At 41.1% G+C, this 24,196-nt stretch overlaps 1 protein-coding gene across 2 annotated transcripts; it reads left to right on the top strand.

Annotated features, from left to right (window-relative positions):
• Positions 1 to 1,765: 1,765 nt before the first annotated feature.
• Positions 1,766 to 24,195, top strand: LOC117532743 (integrin alpha-6-like). Of its 2 annotated transcripts, XM_034196212.1 has the most exons (26): positions 1,766 to 1,997; positions 8,585 to 8,712; positions 8,814 to 8,893; positions 14,849 to 15,104; positions 16,293 to 16,424; positions 16,515 to 16,722; positions 16,813 to 17,006; positions 17,323 to 17,414; positions 18,238 to 18,365; positions 18,448 to 18,537; positions 18,641 to 18,702; positions 18,854 to 19,017; positions 19,101 to 19,244; positions 19,338 to 19,453; positions 19,537 to 19,693; positions 20,135 to 20,218; positions 20,298 to 20,377; positions 20,499 to 20,576; positions 20,665 to 20,767; positions 21,274 to 21,444; positions 21,596 to 21,697; positions 21,805 to 21,915; positions 22,247 to 22,345; positions 22,452 to 22,577; positions 22,730 to 22,812; positions 23,365 to 24,195. In XM_034196212.1, the coding sequence occupies exons 1-25, from the start codon at positions 1,822 to 1,824 to the stop codon at positions 22,796 to 22,798; spliced, it is 3,150 nt and encodes a 1,049-aa protein (XP_034052103.1). In that variant the 5' UTR covers positions 1,766 to 1,821; the 3' UTR covers positions 22,799 to 22,812; positions 23,365 to 24,195. The 2 variants fall into 2 exon arrangements, with proteins under 2 accessions (XP_034052103.1, XP_034052104.1); XM_034196213.1 differs by lacking the exon at positions 22,730 to 22,812.
• The last annotated feature ends 1 nt before the right edge of the window (position 24,196 follows it).

Here is a 24,196-nt window from a genome sequence, read left to right as displayed (position 1 = left end):
TCAGCGTCTCATCGAATGCCTTGAAAATCCTCTTGTGAGGGAGTGTGTTAATGTGCTGGTGTATGCCCAGTCTGGTCTGTGACTCATCGTATAAGTCATTACAAAAGAAACAGGCCCTTTGGGGATAACATGTCATGATCTGAGGAAGAAAGGATTGTAAACTCTAAATTTGACTAATTTCTAGTTTGGGATTTCTGGGTTTGTGGTTTGTAGAATCCAGCTAATGTATTGCAAACAAACTGCTGGATATCTCATATATTATTCTCAAAATAATGTGCTTGTATCTCTGTTTTTATCGTACACTTTGGACCTCTGTGGACCTCTGTCGCCTGTCAGCGCAACTTACATGATGCCGTTTGAAAAATATAATTATAAAGGGCGGTGCCGGCCGTCGGCGAACCGAGCCGGCCTTTCTGCGCGTCTGTCACTCAAATGCAGGACATATTATATGACATATTGACATATCAATTTGTGGGACGCGGGACAAATGATAAAAACGCTGTGTGTGCAGTCCCGCGCAAAGCGGGACACCTGGTCACCCTACACACACGGTGCTGCCCCTCACACACACACACACACACACACACACACACACACACACACACACACACACACACACACACACACACACACACACACACACACACACACACGCGCGCACACACACACACACACACACACACACACACACACACACACACACACACACACACACACACACGCTTCAAATCAAGTTGCATTACTGTGAAATGTATTATGTTTTACTCATTATTACAACAATACACACTTGCAACTGATAACACTGGCAATGATTTATATTTATTAGACTATTCAAAAAGAATCAAGCTTAAAAAAAGTGGGGGCTCCAAATAAATGGGGGGACGGTGATCCCCCGCGTCCAACGACCACTACACCACTGGTTTTCACGTAGGCCTAATGTTTTATTTTTGGACGGACACTATAATTTACATTTTTTTTACTATGTTCAATCTGAATTTCTTTAAAATAACAAAGTTCTATATTGATTATGACTTTTCTACATCCAATTCACAGGTTTATCATTGCTTTGAGGAAAAAGATGATTAATTTACCCCTTTTAGAAGTGAAGATATAGTCAATTGTTCTGGGAATGTCATTTTCGAGCCTGAGGCCTGAAAAACAAGCTTGGGGCTTAACTGGTTAAAGGAATTGACATTTCTGTCAAAATGAATATATTGACAAATTACTGAGCATGAATGATTCTCCCTCTCCGCTCTCCGCTCTCCCAGCCTATTGCCTTCTACTTGTTAATGGCAAGGATGTCAGTAAACACAATTTACTGTGAGAACGAGGAGCAAGTGTACACATTGCAGTCATTGCACTCTCATGTCACTCACTGGGTATTTGGCCAATATGTTTCCTCTTGTGGGACTTAGCATATGTTTTGGTTACGCCTGTTTTCAAGAGGGTTCAACTGAAGTCTATTCTATAATAGTGCTGAAAGATTGTAAACTGTAGCCCAAAGCACAATTTTCCTGCTAATGTGTTTTGACAAAGCCTCAGGCATCTTTGAACTGCTTAGATTACAGTATTGATATACTGGAAACTAACAAAAGGCAAACAAAGCATTGATCTTTTTTCAATAATTGACAATAAAAGTCAGATTACAAAACAATCTGAGGTGTGTTACAGTTGGGTGGTGTGTGCCAGGAGTAGGAGGGGCTGCTGCGAGTAAAGTGCACAACATTCACCCCCCCGAGCAGCCATTTGCACTCTGCACCTCCTTCACAGAGGACTCACCTTTCACAAGTTCAAGTGGAGTTTTGAATTAGATTGTATCTCATGGAGGTCAGGATCACATGTGGACTGTGGTTCTTCGCCTTTATTTTGGGATGTGGGCGACTATCGGCGTTCAACCTGGACAGCACGAATGTCCAGCGGAAGAACGGTGACCCGGGCAGCTACTTCGGCTTCTCTCTCGCCATGCACTGGCAGCTTGCTCCGGAGGATAAGAGAATGTAAGATTTCAACTTTTTCATTTTAGAAGGGGTGGCATGTTTGGTGGCAGGTAAAGATAGCTACTTCTGTGACATCCTAGCCTTAAAAAACAAGTCGTTAAAATAACTTTTGTAACCATGTAATAAAAATGTCATTTAAATGTAGACGACTGTAAATTAGTTTTTACAGTGTCATAGCTGCTACATGAGAGGAAACCCCCCTCTAAACCACACTTTTCACGTCACCCTTCAAATGTCATAAGTGCTCAATTCTGCGTGAATGTTGAGCTCAGGTGTGTCGCAGGTAGTCTCTTAGAATTGAGCTTTTTCACTACATTTTAGAAAAACCACAGCTTCTTAACACAACTGTATACACCTGTACGTTTAATTAATGGCCAACACATTGTTAATCGTTGTTGAGTTTTTCTTTCCAGGTTACTTATTTGTGAGTTTTTATTGGACCTCTACAACAGCTTTTTGCACGTAACATATACGTAACAAACTCTCCCCCTCTCTCCCTCTCGTGCTTTGTGACCAAAACATCTCATTGAATCATTGTTGGCATTTTTATGGGCATTAATTCAGAGGGATTTCTCATTTTGCACAAAGGCTAAGAGCCATCAAGTGGTCACTGGTTTGAATAGCATGAATATCAACATACCTGAGATCAGAGCAGTCACATTCTTTAAACTGTGAGTCTGTTTGACTATAAAGGACCAGTCAGAAATCAATTAACATGTTTTCCTATTTTTGTCACTAAAATATTTTAAATTGTGTTGGTGGCAACAAACAGTGGTGTTGGAATTATTCAGATTAAAAGTAGCAAAACCACACTGAAAATGTATCATAAGTTAAAAAAGGTAACTATAACAAAGTAATAAAACCACCAAAAGAAAATGCACTTAAAAATAATAACATCATCTGATTTGTATTATGAGGCAAGGATTTGTAAGTAGTGGTATTAATGTTTTAGTTGGTTGAGGTGGAGCTTTTTTTTACCTGCTTTATTGTATACATGGTTGGGTAGTTTAATCCATAACGTTGGTAAATATTTTATAAGTAAACCCTAATTATATCAAAACTAAAATAAGTAAAGTCTAAACTATGGCTGTTTAGGTCTACGCACTGTGGTGACCTCAAATAATTAGTTATACAAATACAAAATGCAATTTGGACAGCGAGAGTTGCCTGTTGACTAATTACTAGATAGAAATGTCAATACATTCTGAGTAAAAAGCTGGTCAATAGCAGCAGAAAGAGTCGCCCACGATTAGATTTTGATTATCACAAGAGAAACTTTTGGAGGTGGCCTATTTGAAATGAATTAGCATCTTGTGCTGTATAAGGGACAGTAGTGGAATTCTACTACTGCGCACACACACACGCACGCACACACACACACACACACAAACACAAAAACACACAATCACACAGTGGCAGTGTGTATCCTAGTTTAAGGCTGTTTCTAAATGAAAGACACATGGTGATCAGCACAAGACCAAAGCCCCCCTGCTCCAGGTTGTAACGTTACATACAAACAGAACACAGTTGGATTATGTGATCAGAGACAAACATATAAGTAGATAATGTATATTGATATGCTTACTTGCCTCCTTGTCTAGTAGAATTCTGAATCCTTTGAGTTCTGGGACAGTAAGTTAAACAAAAATAACTATTTAGATACAGAAATTGGGACTCTTGCAACTACAGTAGGATATGTTTGGGGCCAGACAGTGCCTTTATTGGAGATACAGTGTTGAAAGGGGGAGAGAGAGGGGATGACATTGCCTGACTGTCCAATCACCGAGTAATCGGGCGGCCCTGCAATAATCATTTTGACACTTGTCTGACATTTTGTGGATTTAACTATTAAATCATTACTGATTTAGAAAGTAATTGGCAGCTTTATAATAAAGAGTATATGTTATGTTCAGCTACAATCCTCATTTACAAGTGGTTTAAATGTAGGCATATTTATTTATCATGATACAAGGCAATTAGCCCTAATCTGTTGTCAAAAAATATTTTTAAAACCGTAGCTTGAACCATCAGCAACATATCTGTGTCTGCATGTTGGAGCAGGTAGACATGTTTGTTTTGCAAGTGAAGGTGCTCCAACTGCTGTTGTAGAGGTGGAATGTGCTCTCACTGTGGACCGTGTATTTGTCAGGCGTTGCCCTGTTGTCAGTCACTTGGAAGAGTGTCAGAGAGCTCAGTGTGCTTCTTGAAACACTTCTAACCTGAGGCAGAAAAAAAAAGTAGAGATACAGAGAATAAAAAAGAGTTTATTTGCTGAAGGTGATTTAGTTCTCTAATGTGAATTGCATCAACACGTGCGCAAGTGTTGGCGTGTGTGGGCTTGTGCCCCCCACCCATGTGTCTCCCACTGCTGGGTGTGTACAGTGAGTCACAATCCTTTTCCAGCCATGCATGGCAACTTTTATTCAGTCTAATATATTGCATTGTCTTTCTAGCCCCACAGGGATGAGTTTTACATGTAGCTGGCTGCAGGAGAGGGCAGGAGCTAATCGGATCCTGTATATGCATGTGTCTGTGTGTGTGTGTGTGTGTGTGTGTGTGTGTGTGTGTGTGTGTGTGTGTGTGTGTGTTGCATTCCATGGTTGGTCATAATTGCCAGATGGAGCTGTCTGTATAATAAAATCAAGATCAAAATGCACGAGTGGGGCGAGGAGGGAGAAGGAGACAAAGTGAAGGGTTAGGGAAGTTTAAGAGCTTGGATCAAATGTGAGAAATGTCTGGGAGAAAGTAAATGTGTGTGTGTTTCTGAGGATTTAGATGTATCTAGACTAGAGTAAAGGATAAAGGGACACACTGTCGGTAACAGGAAACAAAGACATGCCGACATGTTACATGTTCAACAGTAATGTCACATGCTGTGTCTAGATTTTTTTAAATGACAAAAGAAGATGGGAGAGTTTAAGTCAGCTTTTTTGTGAGTGTACATGACCTGTGTACAAGTATGAAAGTCTGATTTGCCCCTCCCCACTCCCACCTTCCCCTCAGGTTAGTTGAGGATATCCAACATCAAAGGAGGAAAGAAAGAGGTGATGACTGAAAGAATGCTGAGAGGAACATAAATCAGTTTTACATCTGGGCACCAAATATCAGCTGCTATTCAGACTCGCTGGGATTTGATCCTGGCAGATTGATGGAGATAGAAGTTGGGAAACAGACATAATATGAACCTCAAGATCTGCAACCCATTTGGAGGTCTAGTTGATAGGGTGCAGCTTGCTGTCACTAAGCAACTGGCTTAGTCAACAGCCAGTTTGCTGCTGTGGGAAAAAAGTACACACCTCTCTCTATGGCAGTGGTTCTCAAACTTTTTTCAATAATGTACCCCCTTCGGAATTTTTTTTCAGCCAAGTACCCCCTGATCAGCGCAAAAACTATTTGTTAGGGAAAAGATGCCTATATAAAGAGGTACAGTGCTGCTGCACCATCGGTGTCTGATTTATTAAAACAACAACCTTGTAACTGAGAAACACTTAAATGCTTTCAAATGTTTACAATCCATCACTAAATTCATGGCAAACCAATTTTAACATCATGCAATAACACTAAGACGACATTAGTTGCATTGAACTGATCTTTTAATAAGTTGTACTTACAATGTAGTGAGAAACATGGGCTTGTGCTTCACTGAGGAACTTTGTCATTCTGACAGGGAGGCAACTTATTACACTTAGCATTTTGAAATATGTGTAACTCTGTCAATATAAAACCCACACTGCTCAAACGTCGTTACTTTTCCTAAAATGTGTATATTTATTTATTTTGGGGCGTGGGGAATGAAGAGAACAAAAAATATGAGCATTTTATGAGCATGGGATTTTGACCCCTCATTAAACATGCATAATGCTGCGCTATACTTTGCAGCCACAAGCCGTTGCCAAACAACGCTTATTGTTTAGGTCCTTTGATAAGCAGGCAGTCAAATAATTAACTAGAACTAGCTAGATCTGATAGATTTGGACATAAACGGGAGTGAAGTATAACCGGACGCGAGAGAGAGATCAGAGATCAGATCAGCTGCTGCTGACGGAGAACACGCAGCTCTTCCGGATCAAAGCTCCGCCGCTGTGACGGACCGTTGAGTGGAGCAAAATACAGTAAGACCTAACACACTTAGCTATTTTATCTACTCTGGAACTAGCTAAACTAGTTATAAGAAATATGTGTGTTCTTTACTGTCGGGTCACTTATTACAGGTTCAGCGAGCTGCACGAGAGGGACGGGCTGTCAGGAGAGGGAGAGGAAAAGAGAGCACCCCGTTTATTCTTCCCATGTTATTATCCAGAGTTTCTGTAAACCTTTGAATAAAGTAGTTAATCTACTATTAGTAGTTTGTTTAAATGCATTACTTATGTTTTTTTTTCATTAACATGAAATAAATCTCACGTACCCCCTGCAGTACTCCAACGTACCCCTAGGGGTCCGCATACCCCCATTTGAGAACCACTGCTCTATGGGATATCTCTCTGATGGTCACTCTGTCTTTGCCACTGCCACACACACTCTATTTATATTTTTCTGTTTGTCTTTCCTGTAGTGTTAGCCTGTGTGTCGGGGTTTCCTCTGCTGTTGCTGAACGATTAGATGAACAGCTGGTTCTTGGTCAGTGAGACAGCGACTGATCTGATCACTGATACGTCATGTCGGCTCTTCACTCTTCAAAAGCAATACACAATAATAATTTGTTGCAAATAAGATTATATACAGTATATCTCTCAAGATTAGTCTCCAATTCAGTTTCTTGAACAAGGCCTTTTATGATCAAATGTAAGTAAAAACACTGCCACTTCTTCCTGGAATAATGTACAGTGGGACGGGAAATTCTCCGAGCAAATTCATATGGGGGAAATTAAGAACATTTGAAAGGATAGACAATATAGCACCTATTTGTACAACACTCATTGGCAATCTGATTACTCTACACTTTTTAGCTTCACTAAAATCAATTGTTAATCCAACCCCATTTCCAAGTTGTGTCTTTGCAGAGATCTCACTGTTTATTCTCCTGGCTTCCTGTGTCTCCGAGAAAAATTGTAGTAAAGGTGTGCCCTCCTGGGATTCACTGTTAGTCACACATCTTTAAAGCGATAACACATTTTAAACTCATCTTTCAAAGACAAGCAGGCGGTGTGAAAATGTGTTTTCCTGCTTAGTATGATAGTGCACCTCAAGGTGGAGAGTTGAACTCTGGGTCAAGTGTCATTTCCTCCCTTAGTAGTTTAAGAAAAGCAGCATTGGCCACACACTCATTTGGTTAAAAGCGCAAATTACAGTGTTCTGGTTTTTGAAACAAATCCAAAGCAATCCAGCGGTTCAGATTGGATACACAGTGTGTGACGTTCTTTCCATTGAGTTCACTTGTCGTGATGTATTTTATTTAGGAGAAATTACATCATACTTTATTTTCTCTAAAACAAATCTTAATCCATCTCCTAATGGCAGCCTCATAAGTCTGTGGACATATAAATAGATTTATTGTCGTTACTAATCCCCATTGCGCCAGCTTAAGTCAATAATCACGAAGATTTATGCTGTTACATTTAATATTGAAACGTCTCCAACATGCAGTATTTGCGGTGTTGAATGGGTCTGCCCTACAGACATGCTGATGACATTATGCCTCAGCTCTTCACTCTGACTATATGTCTCTGTTGATTCCCTCCCAGATGCCGAGCGTATGTGAGAATGCTTTGTCTAACGGTTAAAAATGGCTTTCCTAATGTCATCTGGTGAAGACAGTGTGCTGTTTAACATTAACTCTGGATGTCATCGGATAGACTGAGCAAGCCAGAGAGCATACAAGGATAGAGAGAGAGATGTGTGTGTATTGAGACTAGTGTAAACCTCCACAAAGCATCAGTTGAAAGGATGACATCCTCAACTTAGTTTGATTTACTCTGTAAGAAACCATGAGAACTGGTCGCCAATCATCAAGTCTTGGGTGTGGCATTTGCCCTAGACCTTGGTCCACAATGGCAGCCTGTGTGTGTGTGTGTGTGTGTGTGTGTGTGTGTGTGTGTGTGTGTGTGTGTGTGTGTGTGTTGAAAGAGATAGAGAGCCTGGCTCAATCAACCACAGCAGACGTTTGAAAGCGGTCTTTGATTCAGTGGGACCGTGAGGACATGGAACATCAGTTTGGTGGCGGATGTGTGTGTTTGTGTGTGTGAATACGACTGCTGTGTGTGAAAGTGGACTGGAATGTGTGATAGTATGATGTGTAAGAAGAAGAAATGCCAGAATGCTTCTTATTCTGAGTCCTAGATGGAAATGATTGTCACTGCTTATCGTGCATTTGATTTAAATGCAGCTGATAATCACTTCTACATATCCTCGTGTAGGTACCTCGGAATAATGTGTTGGATAGGAACGGACTTTATTAACCATTATGTACAGTAGATCAAAAGTTGTATTTGTTCAACCATGAAGCTCAACCATGAAGCTTTTAAAAATAGACATGATATCATGAAAATTAATTTGAATGAGACTGAAAAAACATTTCAGGTTGCAGATTTCCACGTTCCCCCACTTTAATAATCACTTGTTTAACGGATTCCTTTGTGTTTCTGTTGCAGGCTGCTGGTTGGTGCCCCGAGAGCAAAAGCCATGAGTGGCCAAACATCCAAGGTGACAGGAGGACTGTACAACTGTGACATGACCTCCACCTCAACGTCTTGCTCCAGAGTTCAATTTGATAACAATGGTGAGATAGCTAGTTACCTAGTCAATACGGCTATTTTAAAGACCCCTTCTCAATATTTGATTCACATTATCCTCTTTGTCTCTATTCCTGTCTCTGTGTAGAGAAAATAAACGAAGAGAGCAAAGAGAACCAGTGGATGGGAGTGACCGTCAACAGTCAGGGACCAGGAGGAAAAGTTGTGGTAAGACTCTGTGACTGTACGACAACTTATAGTATCTTTAAGTCAGTTGATTGAAGAAATAGTTGTCAGATTAATTGGAAATGACAATAATCTTCAGTTTCAGCCCCACCAAAACCTTTCAGCTTTCAAGGGTATCAGACATGCAGTGCTGGGTGGGAATACAGGGAAAAACATTGAACATTGTCCATTAACAGAACAGACATGAAAATTGTGTCTTTGATGTGTCAGTCTTTCAGTAAAATAAGGCGTATGCCATGAAACTCTGAATAAAGCAGACAGAAAATGTTTGGCTACAATTAAAGGTGTGGTAGGTAAGTTTCAGAAACCGGCTCGAGATACACTTTTTGTTATATTCCATGGAATGCTCTTAACATCCCGATAGCAATGAATATCTTAAGTGCTTTGACAAAAAATCCATTAAAAAATGTCATCTGTGGAAGCCGTAGTACTGTAAAAAGCACAACCAATCATTTTAGCCGGCCCGGCTAAAGAAACTGGATGGCCTACCTGCCTGTCAGCCTTCCATCTGTGCACAAACTTATCTCGTGCCCTCATTGGTCATGTGCACTTTCGTGTGTGTTGGAAGAGGGGTTCTGTAAGGAAGTGGCAGATTTTTCCCGGTTGTGTATTTTCAAATTCTAGCGCACGCGAGCTGGTTTCTCCAAATTACCTACCCCACCTTTAAGATAATTTACTGTCAATTAATCTAAATATTTGTTTCAATTACAATTATATTGTTTAGCCCAGTGCTTCTCAAACTGTTTTCAGTAATGTACCCCCTTTGAAACATTTTCTCAGCCAAGTACCCCCTGACCGACCCCGGACATTTTTGACAGAAAAAGCCTATATAAATAATTACAATATTTTTTTGATTTATTAACTCCTTAATGCATGAATTACAACAAACTAAGGATATTTTAATCTTTATGCATGAAAAAAAAAGATTTTTTCAATTAGTTTTTCAATATGTTTAACAAACCAATGAACAAAATGATATATTATTAAAAACTATAAATACAATACACAAATGTAACATGTTTATATGAGGACCCCCTTAGTGGTTCTAGGAATATCTTATATAAAATTGTGTTTTCTATTTAACTTATTGTACTAAGATTATTTTTGTAATAATGCATGGTATTTTTTTAATTAACCTTTTTATTTATTTTATAACCTCACGTACAACCTACAGTACCCCAACGTACCCCTAGGGGTCCGTGTACCCCCATTTGAGAATCACTGGTTTAGCCTATACATTGTCAAAAAGGCCATTAAAATGTATCAGAGTCAAAGGGGGACATCTTCAAATTGATTGATTGATTGCTGAGCTGCTTAGCTAAACGTTATGCAGGTTGGATCATTTAACTGTCGCGGGCTGCGCCTGGGCAACAGCGCTGCTGATAGGATCCGACGTGTAGTGGTGCTACAAAAACACTTGCTACTTGCTACTTGCTACAAAAATGTGACATTTTATGCTTGCAAGAAACTTTCTTACCAAAGCAGGACTTGGGAAAGTTGAACTCTCTTAATGACAATTTTCACGGGGCTGGTGAGTCCACTACGGACCTATCTCTGGGAATAGTGAGAGGAAGGATAGCAGGGGGCGTGGCTATCCTGTGGCACAAAAAGCTGGACGCTGTCATTAATGTCATCAGGCTTGAAGTTGACTGGTGTATTGCTGTACAGATCTAAATGAATAACAAGGAGTTTAGCATTCTGAATGTATATACACCATATGAGTCACAGCATAATGAAGATGAATACCTGAACAGACTTGCTTTTATACATTCTTTTATTGTTGATAATCATTCCACCAGTGTTTATGTAGTGGGTGATATGAATGCTGACATATCAGACAAAAGGTCCTTGTTTGCTAAGCATATGCTATAGTTTTGTGATGATAACAATCTTATATTATCAAGCCAAATACTTCTGCCTACAGATAGCTATTCATATATAAGCGAGGCCTAGCATTAGGGCTGTGCAATTAATCGTATTTTAATCGCGATTACGATTATGGTTTGCGACGATTATGAAAACAGCATAATTGACAAAATACGATTATTTTTGCTGGGTGCGCTTTCGCCCCTCCCTAAAAGCCCACTCGACCACGTGGGAATGACATGTGTTGTGAGTGTTCAGCGCGAGCGAAGATGTCAGATCAAGAGCAGCAACTCGTTAAAAAGAAGGGTCAAACTATTTCCACTATTTGGAAGTACTTTGGCTTTCAGGAGTCCGACGTGGAGCAAAACAAAGTACAGTGCAGGATTTGTTACCAGGTTGTGTTGGCACCACACGCCAACACAACCAATCTCTTTAATCAGCTGAAATACAACCACAAAGTGCAATACGACCGGGCAGTAATACAACAAAAAGCAGATGCCCGCTCGACTTCATCCACCACATCATCACAGTCATCGATTCTGGACGCATTGTACAGAGCAACGGCCTACGCGACGAGCTCGCAGAGACACAGAGATATTACAGGTGCCATTACATTTCACATCGCTAAAGATATGTGCCCAGTTAGCACTGTTAGCAACCAGGGCTTTAAGCAACTTGTCAACATGCTGGACAAGCGTTACGCGATGCCGTCTCGGTATTATTTCAGCAGGTCTGCGCTGCCTGCGCTATATGACAAATGCCGTGGGGAAGTTGAGAGAGATGTGGCTTCAGCTGACTACTTTGCTACCACAACAGACCTATGGTCTAGCCCAGGGGTGCCCAACCAGTCGATCGCGAGATGTGTCTAAAAATAGAACAACAATATTCTGTTTTATCGTTAATGTCCTGTAACATAATCTTCCTGTGCCAGAATAATGCACTTGAACGCATCAAAGCTTTGTGATTGGCCGGCGTCACCCCATGTGTCGGGGCGTGGCTGAGGGTCTTCAGTACAGGTGGCAATATCGTCACCTGCCTGCGCTCATCTCTGAAACCAGACCATGTAAACAGGCTGGTGTTTCTTGCGAACAATCTTTAAGAGATGACATGAGCAGCCCTACCAGCATTTGCCATGGTGGCCTAGACATTTTTATTTGGTCTTAAATTGTAGTTCAACATTTATTTCCTGTTACTTCTGGACCATGACGGTTGGCCAGCCTTCAACGTTTAACTGAGTGGAATATGTTGAATATGTTTTACCAAAATGTTGGCTATATGTTAAGGAGTTTTCAGTAGGTTGTGACAGTGCACTGCAACATGTTTGATTTCATTTATTGTGGTCTAATTTATTTGTATTTAACATATTAATAATATATGTTTAGTATGGTTTTGGAAGTGCGCTCCAACATATTTGATCTTGTTTATTGGTAAAATATTATTTGTTTTAAAGTTCAATAAATGGTCAATGAATAATCGTCAAAATAATCGTGATATCAATTATTGACCCAAATAATCGTGATTATGATTTTTGCCATAATCGCACAGCCCTACCTAGCATACAACTTCATGGCTTGACCATTGCATAAGCACTGCTAATGCCCATGACATTGTAAGATCAATTGAGATTATGTATGAGGCATCAATGTCAGATCACATTCCTTTTATAATGTCACTAGATTATGATAGTCTCCCTGAGATGTCTCAGGAGGTTAAAAATGCCTGTAACACTAAAGTGGATTGGTCCAAGCTCACAAATGAGGATAGGCTATTGTACTATGGGAGAACTGATGTCCTATTGAGTGATGTATATCTACCCAAAGTGGCAACTCTGTGTGTTGATGTGGGTTGTAATGAAAGCTCTCACCGTGAAGACCTCTGTAACATGTATGATTGTATTGTGGGAGCTGTATGGGAGGCCAGTAGACCGTGCTGTACCTACTCTAGGAAGAGACACAACGTCAAGCCAGGGTGGAATAAACATGTGGCTGATCAATACGCTGAAGCCAAGAATGCTTTTGGGGCCTGGGTCCAGGCAGGAAGGCCCAGAGAGGGGCCTGTCCTGGATCTCAAAAAGCGTACAAATGCTAGATATAAATATGCAGTTCGTTATGTCAACAAACACACAGAAACATTGAGAGCGGACTCTATGGCTGAAAAGCTCCTTCATAATGGTGTGACTGGCTTCTGGAAGGAGGTGAGAGCTCTGAACAGGGCCAGTACGTCATTACCGTGTACCATAGAGGGAGTATCTGGAGCCGATAACATAGCTGAGTTGTGGAGGCAAGCAACATTACTCTACTATACTTAATTGTGTTAAAAGTGACCCCTACAAAGTTGGTAATGTTGTGAAAAGTGACACAGCGGGAATCACAGCTAAAGAGGTTTATCGAGCAATTGCACAGCTAGCTGATAACAAAGCATGCGGCTCTGACCGAATCACTGCAGAGCACCTTAAACTGGCAAGCCCGAAGGTTGCAGTTCTTCTTGCCATTTGTTTTACCGGCCTCATGACTCATGGTATGTTGCCGGACTCCATGTTGACTGTTACCTTGGTCCCTGTCATTAAGGACAAAGCGGGCAAGGTAGGGAGCTTGGATAACTATAGCCCAATTGCTCTAGCCAGTGTGTTATCCAAAGTCCTGGAAAGAATTTTGTTAGATAGACTATGTTCTTATTTATGTACCTCAGATAACCAGTCTGGCTTCAAGGCTAAGCATGGTACTGAGCTATGCATCTATGCTTTGAAAGAAATGGTAGAAACATATAGAAGACAGAATTCCACTGTTCTGATTGGTTTCATTGATGCCTCTAAGTCTTTTGACCGAGTTAACCATCATAAACTGTTTTTAAAATTGAGACAAAGCGGTGTGCCTAACAGTATAATTAGGATCCTGGCTTATTGGTATGCCAACCAGAGCATGCGGATCAAATGGGGGAATGCAGTCTCGGCGCCATTTGGTGTTGGTAATGGAGTCCGCCAGGGGGGGCTCCTCTCACCATGCCTTTTTAATATCTATATGAATGATCTATCAGATGATTTAAGTGTCTGTAAAACAGGGTGTGTGATTGGTAATGTGATTGTAAACCATCTTATGTATGCCGATGATCTGGCTATTGTTTCTCCTAGCAGTGCTGGTTTTCAACAGTTGCTAAATGTTTGTTCTGATTACGGAGTCAAATTTGACGTTAAATACAATGCTAAGAAGAGCGCTGTAATGATCTGCAGAGCAAAAGGGGATAAGAACCTTTGTTTTCCAACATTCTACCTGTCAGGACAGGTGCTGTCTGTTTGCTGTAACACTAAGTATCTGGGACACATCATCACAGATGAAATGGCTGATGATGATGACATGTATAGACAGCGGCGTGTCTTATATATACAAGCCAACATGTTGGCTAGAAAATTCTCTTGGTGTTCAGATAAGGTTAAGGTGAACCTCTTTAGAGCTTATTGCACTCCTCTCTATACTGCCCCCTTGTGGGTCAAGTATAAGAAGGTGAGCCTCCGGAAGCTCCAGGTTGCATATAATGACTGTTTGCGTATACTGCTTAGAAAACCAAGGTGGTGCAGTGCAAGTGAAATGTTCTGTAACGCACGAGTCAACACGTTCCATGCTCTTTTGAGAAATCGAATGTACAAATTCATCTGTCGATTGAATGTTTCTCATAACTCTGTCATTATGCTGCTGTCAAATCCGTGTTTCAGTGCTGTACGATACCAGTCACCTCTGTGGAAACATTGGTATAACTGCCTTTTTTAATTTATATTTGAGTGTTGTATGTTTTGTAATAATGGACCAAGAGTCTCTTTAAATAAAGATGATGATGATGATGATGATGATTGTTGTTTACAATTAAAAGTAAAAAAACTGTTCTCAGATCTACTTGAGTTTCAGCCCGGCAGAATGTATACATCCAATACAAGTGTAATTGGCTTTTATAGCTTTGTAGCTACTTAAAGTGAAATTGAACAGGAATTTGTGAATCATCCAATCTCATTTCAACACTAGCCTTTTTTTTCTATAATCAACATTACTTCAGCTCTACCATGTGTTTTTGTTTTCCTGGTAGACCTGTGCCCATCGCTACCAGCGCCGGTCATTGGGGACCTCGGAGTCCCGAGACATTATCGGTCGTTGCTACGTGCTGGGGCAGAACTTGGAAATCAATCCCAACACGGACGAAGAGGGAGATGCATGGCATTTCTGTCAAGGCCGAACCACAGGCCACGAGAGGTTCGGCTCCTGTCAGCAGGGCCTCTCTGCCACATTCGACAAGGACTACCACTACCTCATCTTTGGGGCTCCTGGAGCATACGGCTGGAAAGGTAGTCTAGTGTGTGTGTGTGTGTGTGTGTGTGTGTGTGTGTGTGTGTGTGTGTGTGTGTGTGTGTGTGTGTGTGTGTGTGTGTGTGTGTGTGTATGTGTGTGTGTTACTTAACCCTTAGATGCATAAGTGGGTCTTTTTTGACCCGGTGAGGTGGTTTTCTTGAAGTATCTTTGTAATTATATTTTTTTATCATTTCATATTCCAGCTATTCCTCAAAAAACATGTTTTGGATATCATGCCATTCAAATTTTAAATTTAAATTGTATACATTTTAAGAAATTGTAGTTTTTATATTACTACCCCTAGCTTCCATAAGTGGGTCAAAACTGACCCGCATGCATTTTCTATGGAACCCTATGGGAACCTTTGATTCTTATCACCTGTGGCTGTCAGGAATACATTCACTGTAGACCACACAGACTAAATCACAAGTGACACCTCTCAGGAAGATTATTTTACACAGCAAGATCTGATACCTGTCAGTATAATAATAATAATAATACATTCTATTTTTATAGGGCTTTTCAAGGACTCAAAATTGCTTTACAATATAAGGGAAGGTTAGGGTGGGGGGTATAGGACTATCAAACTTGATCAACCAGCATGGATTGATGGGGGGTGGGCTATGAGTAGACAAGAGGAGAAGAGATGTTTTTTTTGAGGGTCTCAGAATAGCGGAGATCTTTGCATCAATATGTGCTATGCTTCTCCTCCAAAGAACGTCACTGTCGTCACTGGGCTTTCTTGATGCTGGAGCAATACACCTACCATGAAAGTTGCATGCATCCTTTAGCAAAGCTAAAGGATGCACATCATTTTTGTGGAAAATCTCACATTGACGGTGTGCGATCTGTAACCAGGGTCACCTTTCAATACACTACACAGTGTGCACATAACACACTACTTGTCCTGAACATTTCAAACTTGGCAGAAACAAAATAAAACCCACCAAAACTGTTCTGGGTAGTCTTTCCATTGGTCAAAACAAACTCTTATTTCCCTCAGATTAATGTTAAAATATACTTGCTATATACAACTAATCTCATTCGTCGAGCAGACCATTAAACGAGCAAAATCAAATGATGAAATATTCACCCCCCCAACTCTAACGCAGACAGAGACTCCTCCCATTATAGTTATCTGGGTTTTGGATATTCTTAACCTGTACTCCTCTTCCCCCCCTCAGGTGTGGTGCGCTTGGAACAAAAGAACGAAACCTTTTTGGAGCTGGAAATCTATGACGACGGCCCTTTTGAAACGGGAGATGAGAGGAATAGGAACGCTGACTTGGTCCCCGCTCCTTCCAACAGCTACCTGGGTAAAAAACTCCTCACTTTCTTCATCCATTAATTTGTCCGCCATTGTCAAGTACACAGTAAGCAAACGTTTCTTTGTCCCCGTCTCCCAGGCTTCTCTCTGGACTCAGGGAAGAGTCTGATTGAGAAGGGTGAGTTGACGGTGGTGGCAGGAGCTCCCAGAGCTAACCACAGTGGAGCGGTGGTGCTGATGAAGAAAGACGGATACAACAGCATGTCAGAAGAGTACACCCTGGAAGGGCAAGGGCTGGCCTCGTCTTTCGGCTACGATTTGACCGTGCTGGATCTCAATAATGATGGGTGAGTAACGCAGGGTGATTCGCACAACCTGTAACTTCTGTTATTGCTGCTCCAGTAAACTCACAAACAGGTGGTTCTGTTGTTTGTTAGTTGGCAGGACATAGTGGTGGGAGCACCACAGTACTTTGAGAAGGACGGGAAAATCGGAGGAGCCGTCTACGTCTACGTCAACAAACTGGGAAAGTGGAACACAGTCAAGCCCATCAGAATAGACGGACCAAAGGACTCCATGTTCGGCCTGGCTGTGGAAAACCTGGGAGACATCAATCAGGATGGTTACCATGGTGAGGCTGCTATGTGTGTTTGCGTGTCAGCACGTCATTGTTGACACGCTTTGTTGAACAAGATGAGAGAAGATTTTTACTTTACTTGAAATTTGTGGGCCAACCTAATAATTACAAGAAGCACAATAGAATAAAAAGAACACTAGTGAACAGAGAAAATACAATTAGAGCAAGATACATTATGTAAGATAAGTAAGCTAAAACAGAAAAGTAATATTGTGCATGATTTTGGTAGTAATGTTATGGGTTAGGGCGAATTAAATATGTGTACCTGTATAACTACACTGTAAGTCACTGTTATCGTTATTGCTGTCAGATTTTGCAGTGGGAGCTCCTAATCAGGGAGCAGGACAGGTGTACATCTACCATGGAGTAGCCTCAGGTGTCATCTCCAAAGAAGCTTCACAGGTATGTATTAAACTGAACATCGACGACGATCTGACAAAGAACACTGGGGAAGACAGGCATATATATACACAAGATTAATCAGGGAGACAACACACAGCTGAAGGGAAGTTGAAAACACAAGGGCAGCATGTGAACACAATCAGACACAGGCGGGAAAACACAGGAAGAAAAACGAGACAAGACACTAAGAGAAAATTAATGTCAAAATAAAACATTAAACACAAAAACCAGAATCATATAAAGAAAATGCCTTGCTTGTCCAGTATGTCTTATCAAACACTCACACACACGCACGCACGCACGCACGCACGCACGCACGCACGCACGCACGCACGCACGCACGCACGCACGCACGCACGCACACACACACACACACACACACACACACACACACACACACACACACACACACACACCACACACACACACACACACACACACACACACACACACACACACACACACACACACACACACACACACACACACACACACACACACACACACACACACACACTATACCTACAACAATCATATTCAGGTTATGCATAATGAATAACATTTTATTTTAATGTCTGAACACATTGATGCTTTTGTAACAAAATAATTTCCCAAATTTGGATCAATAAAGCATATCTATCTATCTAATGTGGGATTCCTATTCCTTATTTAATGGGCTATTTTGGATTTATTGGGGGCAACACACCAAACATACGCTGCATTTGAATACTAACTAGGACATCTATTACCATGGTAACATTCGAAGCATTCGGGTCGGCTTTAATACATGCTATAAAGTAAGTGTCTGTTTCTCTTCCTTTAGATTCTGTCCGGCGAGGCTTTAGGAGTGAAGATGTTTGGCTACTCTCTGGCAGGCAACATGGACCTGGATAAAAACGCCTACCCTGACCTGGCCGTCGGGTCCCTCTCTGACTCTGTCTTTGTCTATAGGTTAGTGACCTGAAAAAATGTCCTCACTGTTCATCTTTGATCACGGTTGTAGATTTTCTCACTTGAGTGCTGTCCTCCCCAGAGCCCGTCCAGTTATAAAAATCCAAAAGGAAGTTAACTTCACACCAAAGAAAATCAACCTCACCGAGAAGAACTGTGGCGAAAACTTCTGGTACGTGTGTCTTTTTCTGCAGCAGGTGTTTCTGGACATTCATCAATTTGAGGAAAATCTGTGCCATTACTTTTTCTCATTGTTGTGTCCACTGTGCTTTCAGCTTGAATATCGAGGCATGCTTCACCTTCACTGCCGAGCCCAAGAGTTACGCTCCCAGACTGAGTAAGCAGAGCCTATTAAAGCACCAAGTCCAACTTTCTTGTGCTTTTGGTTATTATTATCATTGACGAAAGAGCAAGAAACAGTACTCTGTCATTTTTCTTGTCATTCTTTATCCACCTCTCCCTCACGTCCCTGTCTCTGTCAAATCTAGCGGTGGCGTACTCCCTCGAGGCGGACGCTGACCACAGGAAGAAGCTTTTGAACCCCAGGGCGGTCTTCAAAGACGGCTCTGGGAATAGCTACGAGTCAAAAGGGACGATCACCATGGACACCCAAGGAAAGAAACAGTGCATTACCAGAAAGCTTATGATTCAGGTTGGGACTCTCTCATGACATTTCTTTCACTTTCTCTCTCAAAATGCACTGTGGGTGGGGAGTAATTGTGTGTCATTCTGCAGGACAATATTAAAGACAAGCTGCACGGGATTCCCATCGATGTGTCCGTGGACATCCAGGACGGAAACCGCAAACGCAGACAGAGCTCAACCGGTCAGCTGGCGCCTGTCCTGGACGCCAAGGAGTCCTCGAAGATGCGATCTGAGGTGGGAATGCGTTAAAGATTTTATCGCCACGCAGCAGATTTGATGCTACTGATGTATCTATGTAACGGTTTTACTTTAATGTACGTGTTGTAGGTGAGTTTCCTGAAGGAAGGTTGTGGACCAGACAATGTCTGTCAGAGCAACCTGCGGGTGAAATATCGCTACGGCTACAGGACAACAGACGACGTCACGTTCACTCCATTAAAACTGTAAGAGGATACACACATACTTTGTTTCGCAAGAGCACCATATTCCTTTTTTCCGTGGTCTCATAGCTTTGATCTGACTACAGGGAGGATGACGTGCCGGTGTTTTCGCTCAGCGACCAAAAGGACATCGCTTTGGAGGTTACAGTTACCAATTTCAATGGAGACGATGCACACGAAGCCTCTGTGCTCGCCAGCATCCCCCGCTCCCTCACCTACTCTGCTTACCGTGTTCCAAAAAATGTGAGCGTCTTTTTAACTTTCACTCACTCTTTTTAACATAATAATAGGTTTATTTAGTATAGCACCTTTCACAGAAATACAATTCACAAAGTGCTTCACAAGAAAGAACAAAAGTAAAAATTAAGACCACAGAAACATGAATACAATAACAACATGAGGCAGAAATGTAAGGTTATCATAAAAACAAAACACAGACCACGTAGAGTCTCGAAAGGAACACGCATAAGAACAGAACACATCACACACATCTCAAGTATCATTTGGTTTAATTCTTGTTTTTATGCACCACGACACCAAGTCAAATTCCTCGTACGTGTAAACCTACCTGGCAATAAACCTGTTTCTGATTTCTGAGTATAAACAAAAGCCAATGTAAAAAGATAGGTCTTCAACATACACACACAATCATATGTTCTGATTGGTTCTTGTGATTGATTTCAGGTGACGCAGGTATCCTGTGTAGCCAATAAAGACGGTTCTGAGGCTAATTGTGAGCTTGGAAACCCCTTCAAACGTGACGCACAGGTCAGAGACAATCTGTTTTTGGACAATCCTCTGCATAAGTGGCACTGTAAGTATTTTAATATTCCGGTTATGCTTTTAGACGACCTTCTACATTCTCCTGGGTACATCGGGCATCACTTCGAACACTACCGACCTGGAGATTGTTCTTCAGCTAAACACGTAAGAAATAAAGGCTTGTAATGTTAACAATATATGAATAACTAATACTATAGATGGATTATGCATTAACATTTGTACTACATTTCTTGACTTGGCCTGTGTGTAATCTCTGATCCAACAGAACAAGCAACCAGGATAAATTAGCCTCTGTTCAAGCAAAGGCAAAGGTGGCTATCATGTTGCAGCTGTCTATATCGGGGTAAGAAACACACACATACAGCTCATATCCAAAAACACACTAGGAAGTAGAGCTACATGCTACTAACTGCGTCGCTGTGTGTTTCCAGACTTGCCCATCCATCTCAGGTGTACTTCTCAGGAAAGTCCAAGGGTGAGACGGCCATTAAGTCTGAGAGTGAAATGGGCACTGCCATCACACATCGGTTCAGTGTGAGTACAGGACAGCTAATAGATCAGGCTTAGTTTTTGTCAGATCTCACTGTTTCCTTTAAACTGTAAAGCACATTTTAAGCAAACTTTTAAAATGTCGAAAATAAGAAATGCAAATTCATCCTATTTCCATCAAATGTTTCAGAGCGGATAAACTCTGCTAGTACTGGCAATGTTTCATCCTGTCTGGAGACAAAGCTCTCTTAATGTTATGATTATAATACAGCTGGACTTAAATGCCTGATGTCCAAACTTGTTCAACAAATGTGTTTCCAAATTCCATTTAGTACATTAACACATTAAGTGAGCATAAATGGTTTTTTGCCTAATTAAACAAGTGTTATCCAAATGTTCTGATTCCATTCAACATTTCTAATGAGAATTGTTTTAAATGTGTAATAAAATATGCTTATGTTAACACTGCTTCTGACATGTCTAAGACTCGAGTATTCTGCAAGTAAAAAATATGATCTGAAGGAAGGCACTGATCCTTTCTTGGTTTACAGATAATCAATCTGGGGAAGAGCTTGAAAGACTTTGGCACTGCCACCCTTGACATCGACTGGCCGAAAGAGACAGAGGATGGGAAGTGGCTGCTGTACCTGATGAAGATCAGCGCCACCGGAGTGGACCAGATAGACTGCACTCCTAAAGACGAGATCAACCCTCTTAGCAAGGTCAGCAAAAAGACATCATGAAAAGACGTGGTGGTCCTCAGCCGATGCCATCTCTTTTTAAAGCAGTAGAGATATGTGCTTTCAGATTTGTACAAACAAAATATGAAAAGTGTATTTGATATTTGAATGTACCTCTTTCTTCTGCTTTAAGGAGCCAAGTAAAACCAGGAAGAGAAGAGAAACACAAAACACTCTGGGAATTAAGGAGGGCACTATCTCACGTTTACTTGACGGGAAGAAATCTAAAACTCTGGTACACAACCAAGTTCTACCCCTTTGTTATATTACTAGATGTTATGTACATTGGCAAACAGTAGTTCAGAATCCCCATGGTAACTGTGTTCCCTTCTTTGTTGACAGTCCTGTGGCAAAGGGGCAACATGTGTAAGGATAACGTGCCCCCTGCGGGGCATGGACAGTAATGCAGTCTTCACTCTAAACTCTCGCCTCTGGAACAGCACCTTCATAGAGGTAATTAAACACACTGCAGGAGACATTTACTGTTTTTACTAAACCTAGTATTGAAAATCAGCCTCACTATCCTAACAGGCAGAAGCGTAATATATTATAACTTGTAATAATAGTTACAAATGTAATAATATAACAATACAGTCTTACGTTTTCAACAGATGTCCCTGTGAAAATATAGCCCGTCATTTCCATAATTTAACATTATCAATACCATATTGTCGGAATGACATTTAAAGGTTAAAAGCTTATTGCAGAATAAAAGTGTATGTATTTTAATGTTTTTTTCCCCTACTCCCACTTAAACATGATCTTTTTCTTTTTCTTCAAACAGAAATATTCCAAACTCCATCTCGTGGAAGTGATCGTTAAGGCCTCCCTGAATGTCGATAGTAGAGCAAAGAACATAGTGCTGAAAAATGCTGAGTTTCCGGTATTGTTCATTGATCTGAACATATTGTTTTGTCATTCGAACATAGAGCCAAAACAAATGAGCGAAACTGTAAAACTGATGTTGTGCCTCTGTCCCTTGTTCCCAGCTGAAACTGACGGTGTTCCCAGAGAGGCGTGAAGCTCAGTATGGAGGCGTGCCGTGGTGGATCATCGTGCTGTCCATCCTGTTCGGGCTGCTGCTGCTGGCCCTGTTGGCTTTCCTTCTGTGGAAGGTAGGACACACTCTGACTCAGCTAATAAAAACACATAACGCACACCTCATGCATTTGGCAGAGTCTGTAAAGTACCTTTTAAATAACAACTGTATCTATACGTATCCGTGACAGCAATAACACACGTTTTATAACAATTCTCCTTTCTTCAGTGTGGAGTGTTTGACAAAAAGAATAAAGAGGACCCAGGCGAAAAAGAGAAACTGACATCACATGCATAAAAAAAGAGAAGAGGGTAACATTACCCGGCCTGCCATGAATGAGTGACACTTTCTCTCTCGCTCCTATTTTTCTACCAAAGTGCGGCTTTCTGAAAAAAGGAAATGTGCCCTGAATGCAGTTATTAAAGCTCACTCATTATTTCTGCAAAGCGTTAATGCCGCTAAGATTTTCACACATGATCATATGTGGGTCATTACAGTGTACGTGCATGGCCAGGGGAGGTGATGGCTGATAAGCAAAGACTGAGGATTGACACCATCGGGCTGATCTGCATCTCTTTGATTTCTCTCTTCCCACTTTCTTTTGTTTCCATCACACTTGCAGTGACTTGGTCTGAAGGTGCCTTTCTCTCTTTATTTAAAAGCCGGGGCAAACTTGTTTCTTTCTTTAAGAGGAGTGCTGATGGTTTGTCTACACCCTTAATGGTTTCACTGCATATTGGCTATTGCCCGTCAAATGGACTCATGACAATAAATGTCTCTTCAACCCTCTTTGCTTCCTCTAAATGCCTTTAAATAGCCATTTTCCCTGAACAAAATATTGATTCCGTTTTCCCTTTCTTCAGTGTGCATTTTTTAAGCGTGCCAAATATGAAGACAAGGTTCCAAGTTACAACGCTGTTCGGATAAGACGGGAGGAGAGACCGCCAAACCCTGTGACTGATAACTGGGAAAACGTGGAAAAGAAGCCCTGGATGACAACCTGGCACGACAAAGAACATTTTTCCTAACAGTGAGATCTGATCCACACAGATTTCCTTTTTTTATACTGATGAACTCACATTTTCACTAATTTCCCCTGCCTTGTCTTTGTACAAAGTGGATTGTAAATAACAAAGTAAATAATTTGTTAAAAGAGAAAAACATTTGTAAGACCAAATTCTTGATCACACTTTTGCTTCAGGGGTTGAATTGATCTCGTGCAGTCTGTATACATCACTGGAAGGAGAGTTGCATTGTGGGCGATCTTCCTGCACAACTGCTGTCCGTCAGAGCTTTGTTTTGTACATTTACTACATTCAGTGTTGACTTGGGGGGGCTGGACAGAGGGAGCTTTTTAAAAAAAAATGTTTAATGGTTTGCAGAATTGTTTTCTATTTATTCTTGGTGAGGAGTACTTAATGTTACGTGCCTTACAGGCAAAAGAGTCATTTGAACAAACACAGCAAATTTCAACAAATCTGTGTTTTTCACCATTTAAAAATAAAAATGTCTACAGTGCATCTTCCTAAACTGTTGATAATTAATACCTTGGGTTGTACATAAGAGTTTTCCAGGACTCGTTTTGAATGTACTACTTCCCCGCTGAATTCATTTTCTATTCACTGGCTGTAAAATGGGAAGAGTGTGAACACGAGCAAAATAGTTTCTTGAATAAATAAATGTTGTCATGTCAAT

The sequence above is a fragment of the Gymnodraco acuticeps genome, unplaced genomic scaffold (genome assembly GCF_902827175.1).
Source record: "Gymnodraco acuticeps unplaced genomic scaffold, fGymAcu1.1, whole genome shotgun sequence".
Lineage (NCBI taxonomy): Eukaryota > Metazoa > Chordata > Actinopteri > Perciformes > Bathydraconidae > Gymnodraco > Gymnodraco acuticeps.
This window is presented reverse-complemented; position numbering and strand designations above follow the sequence as displayed.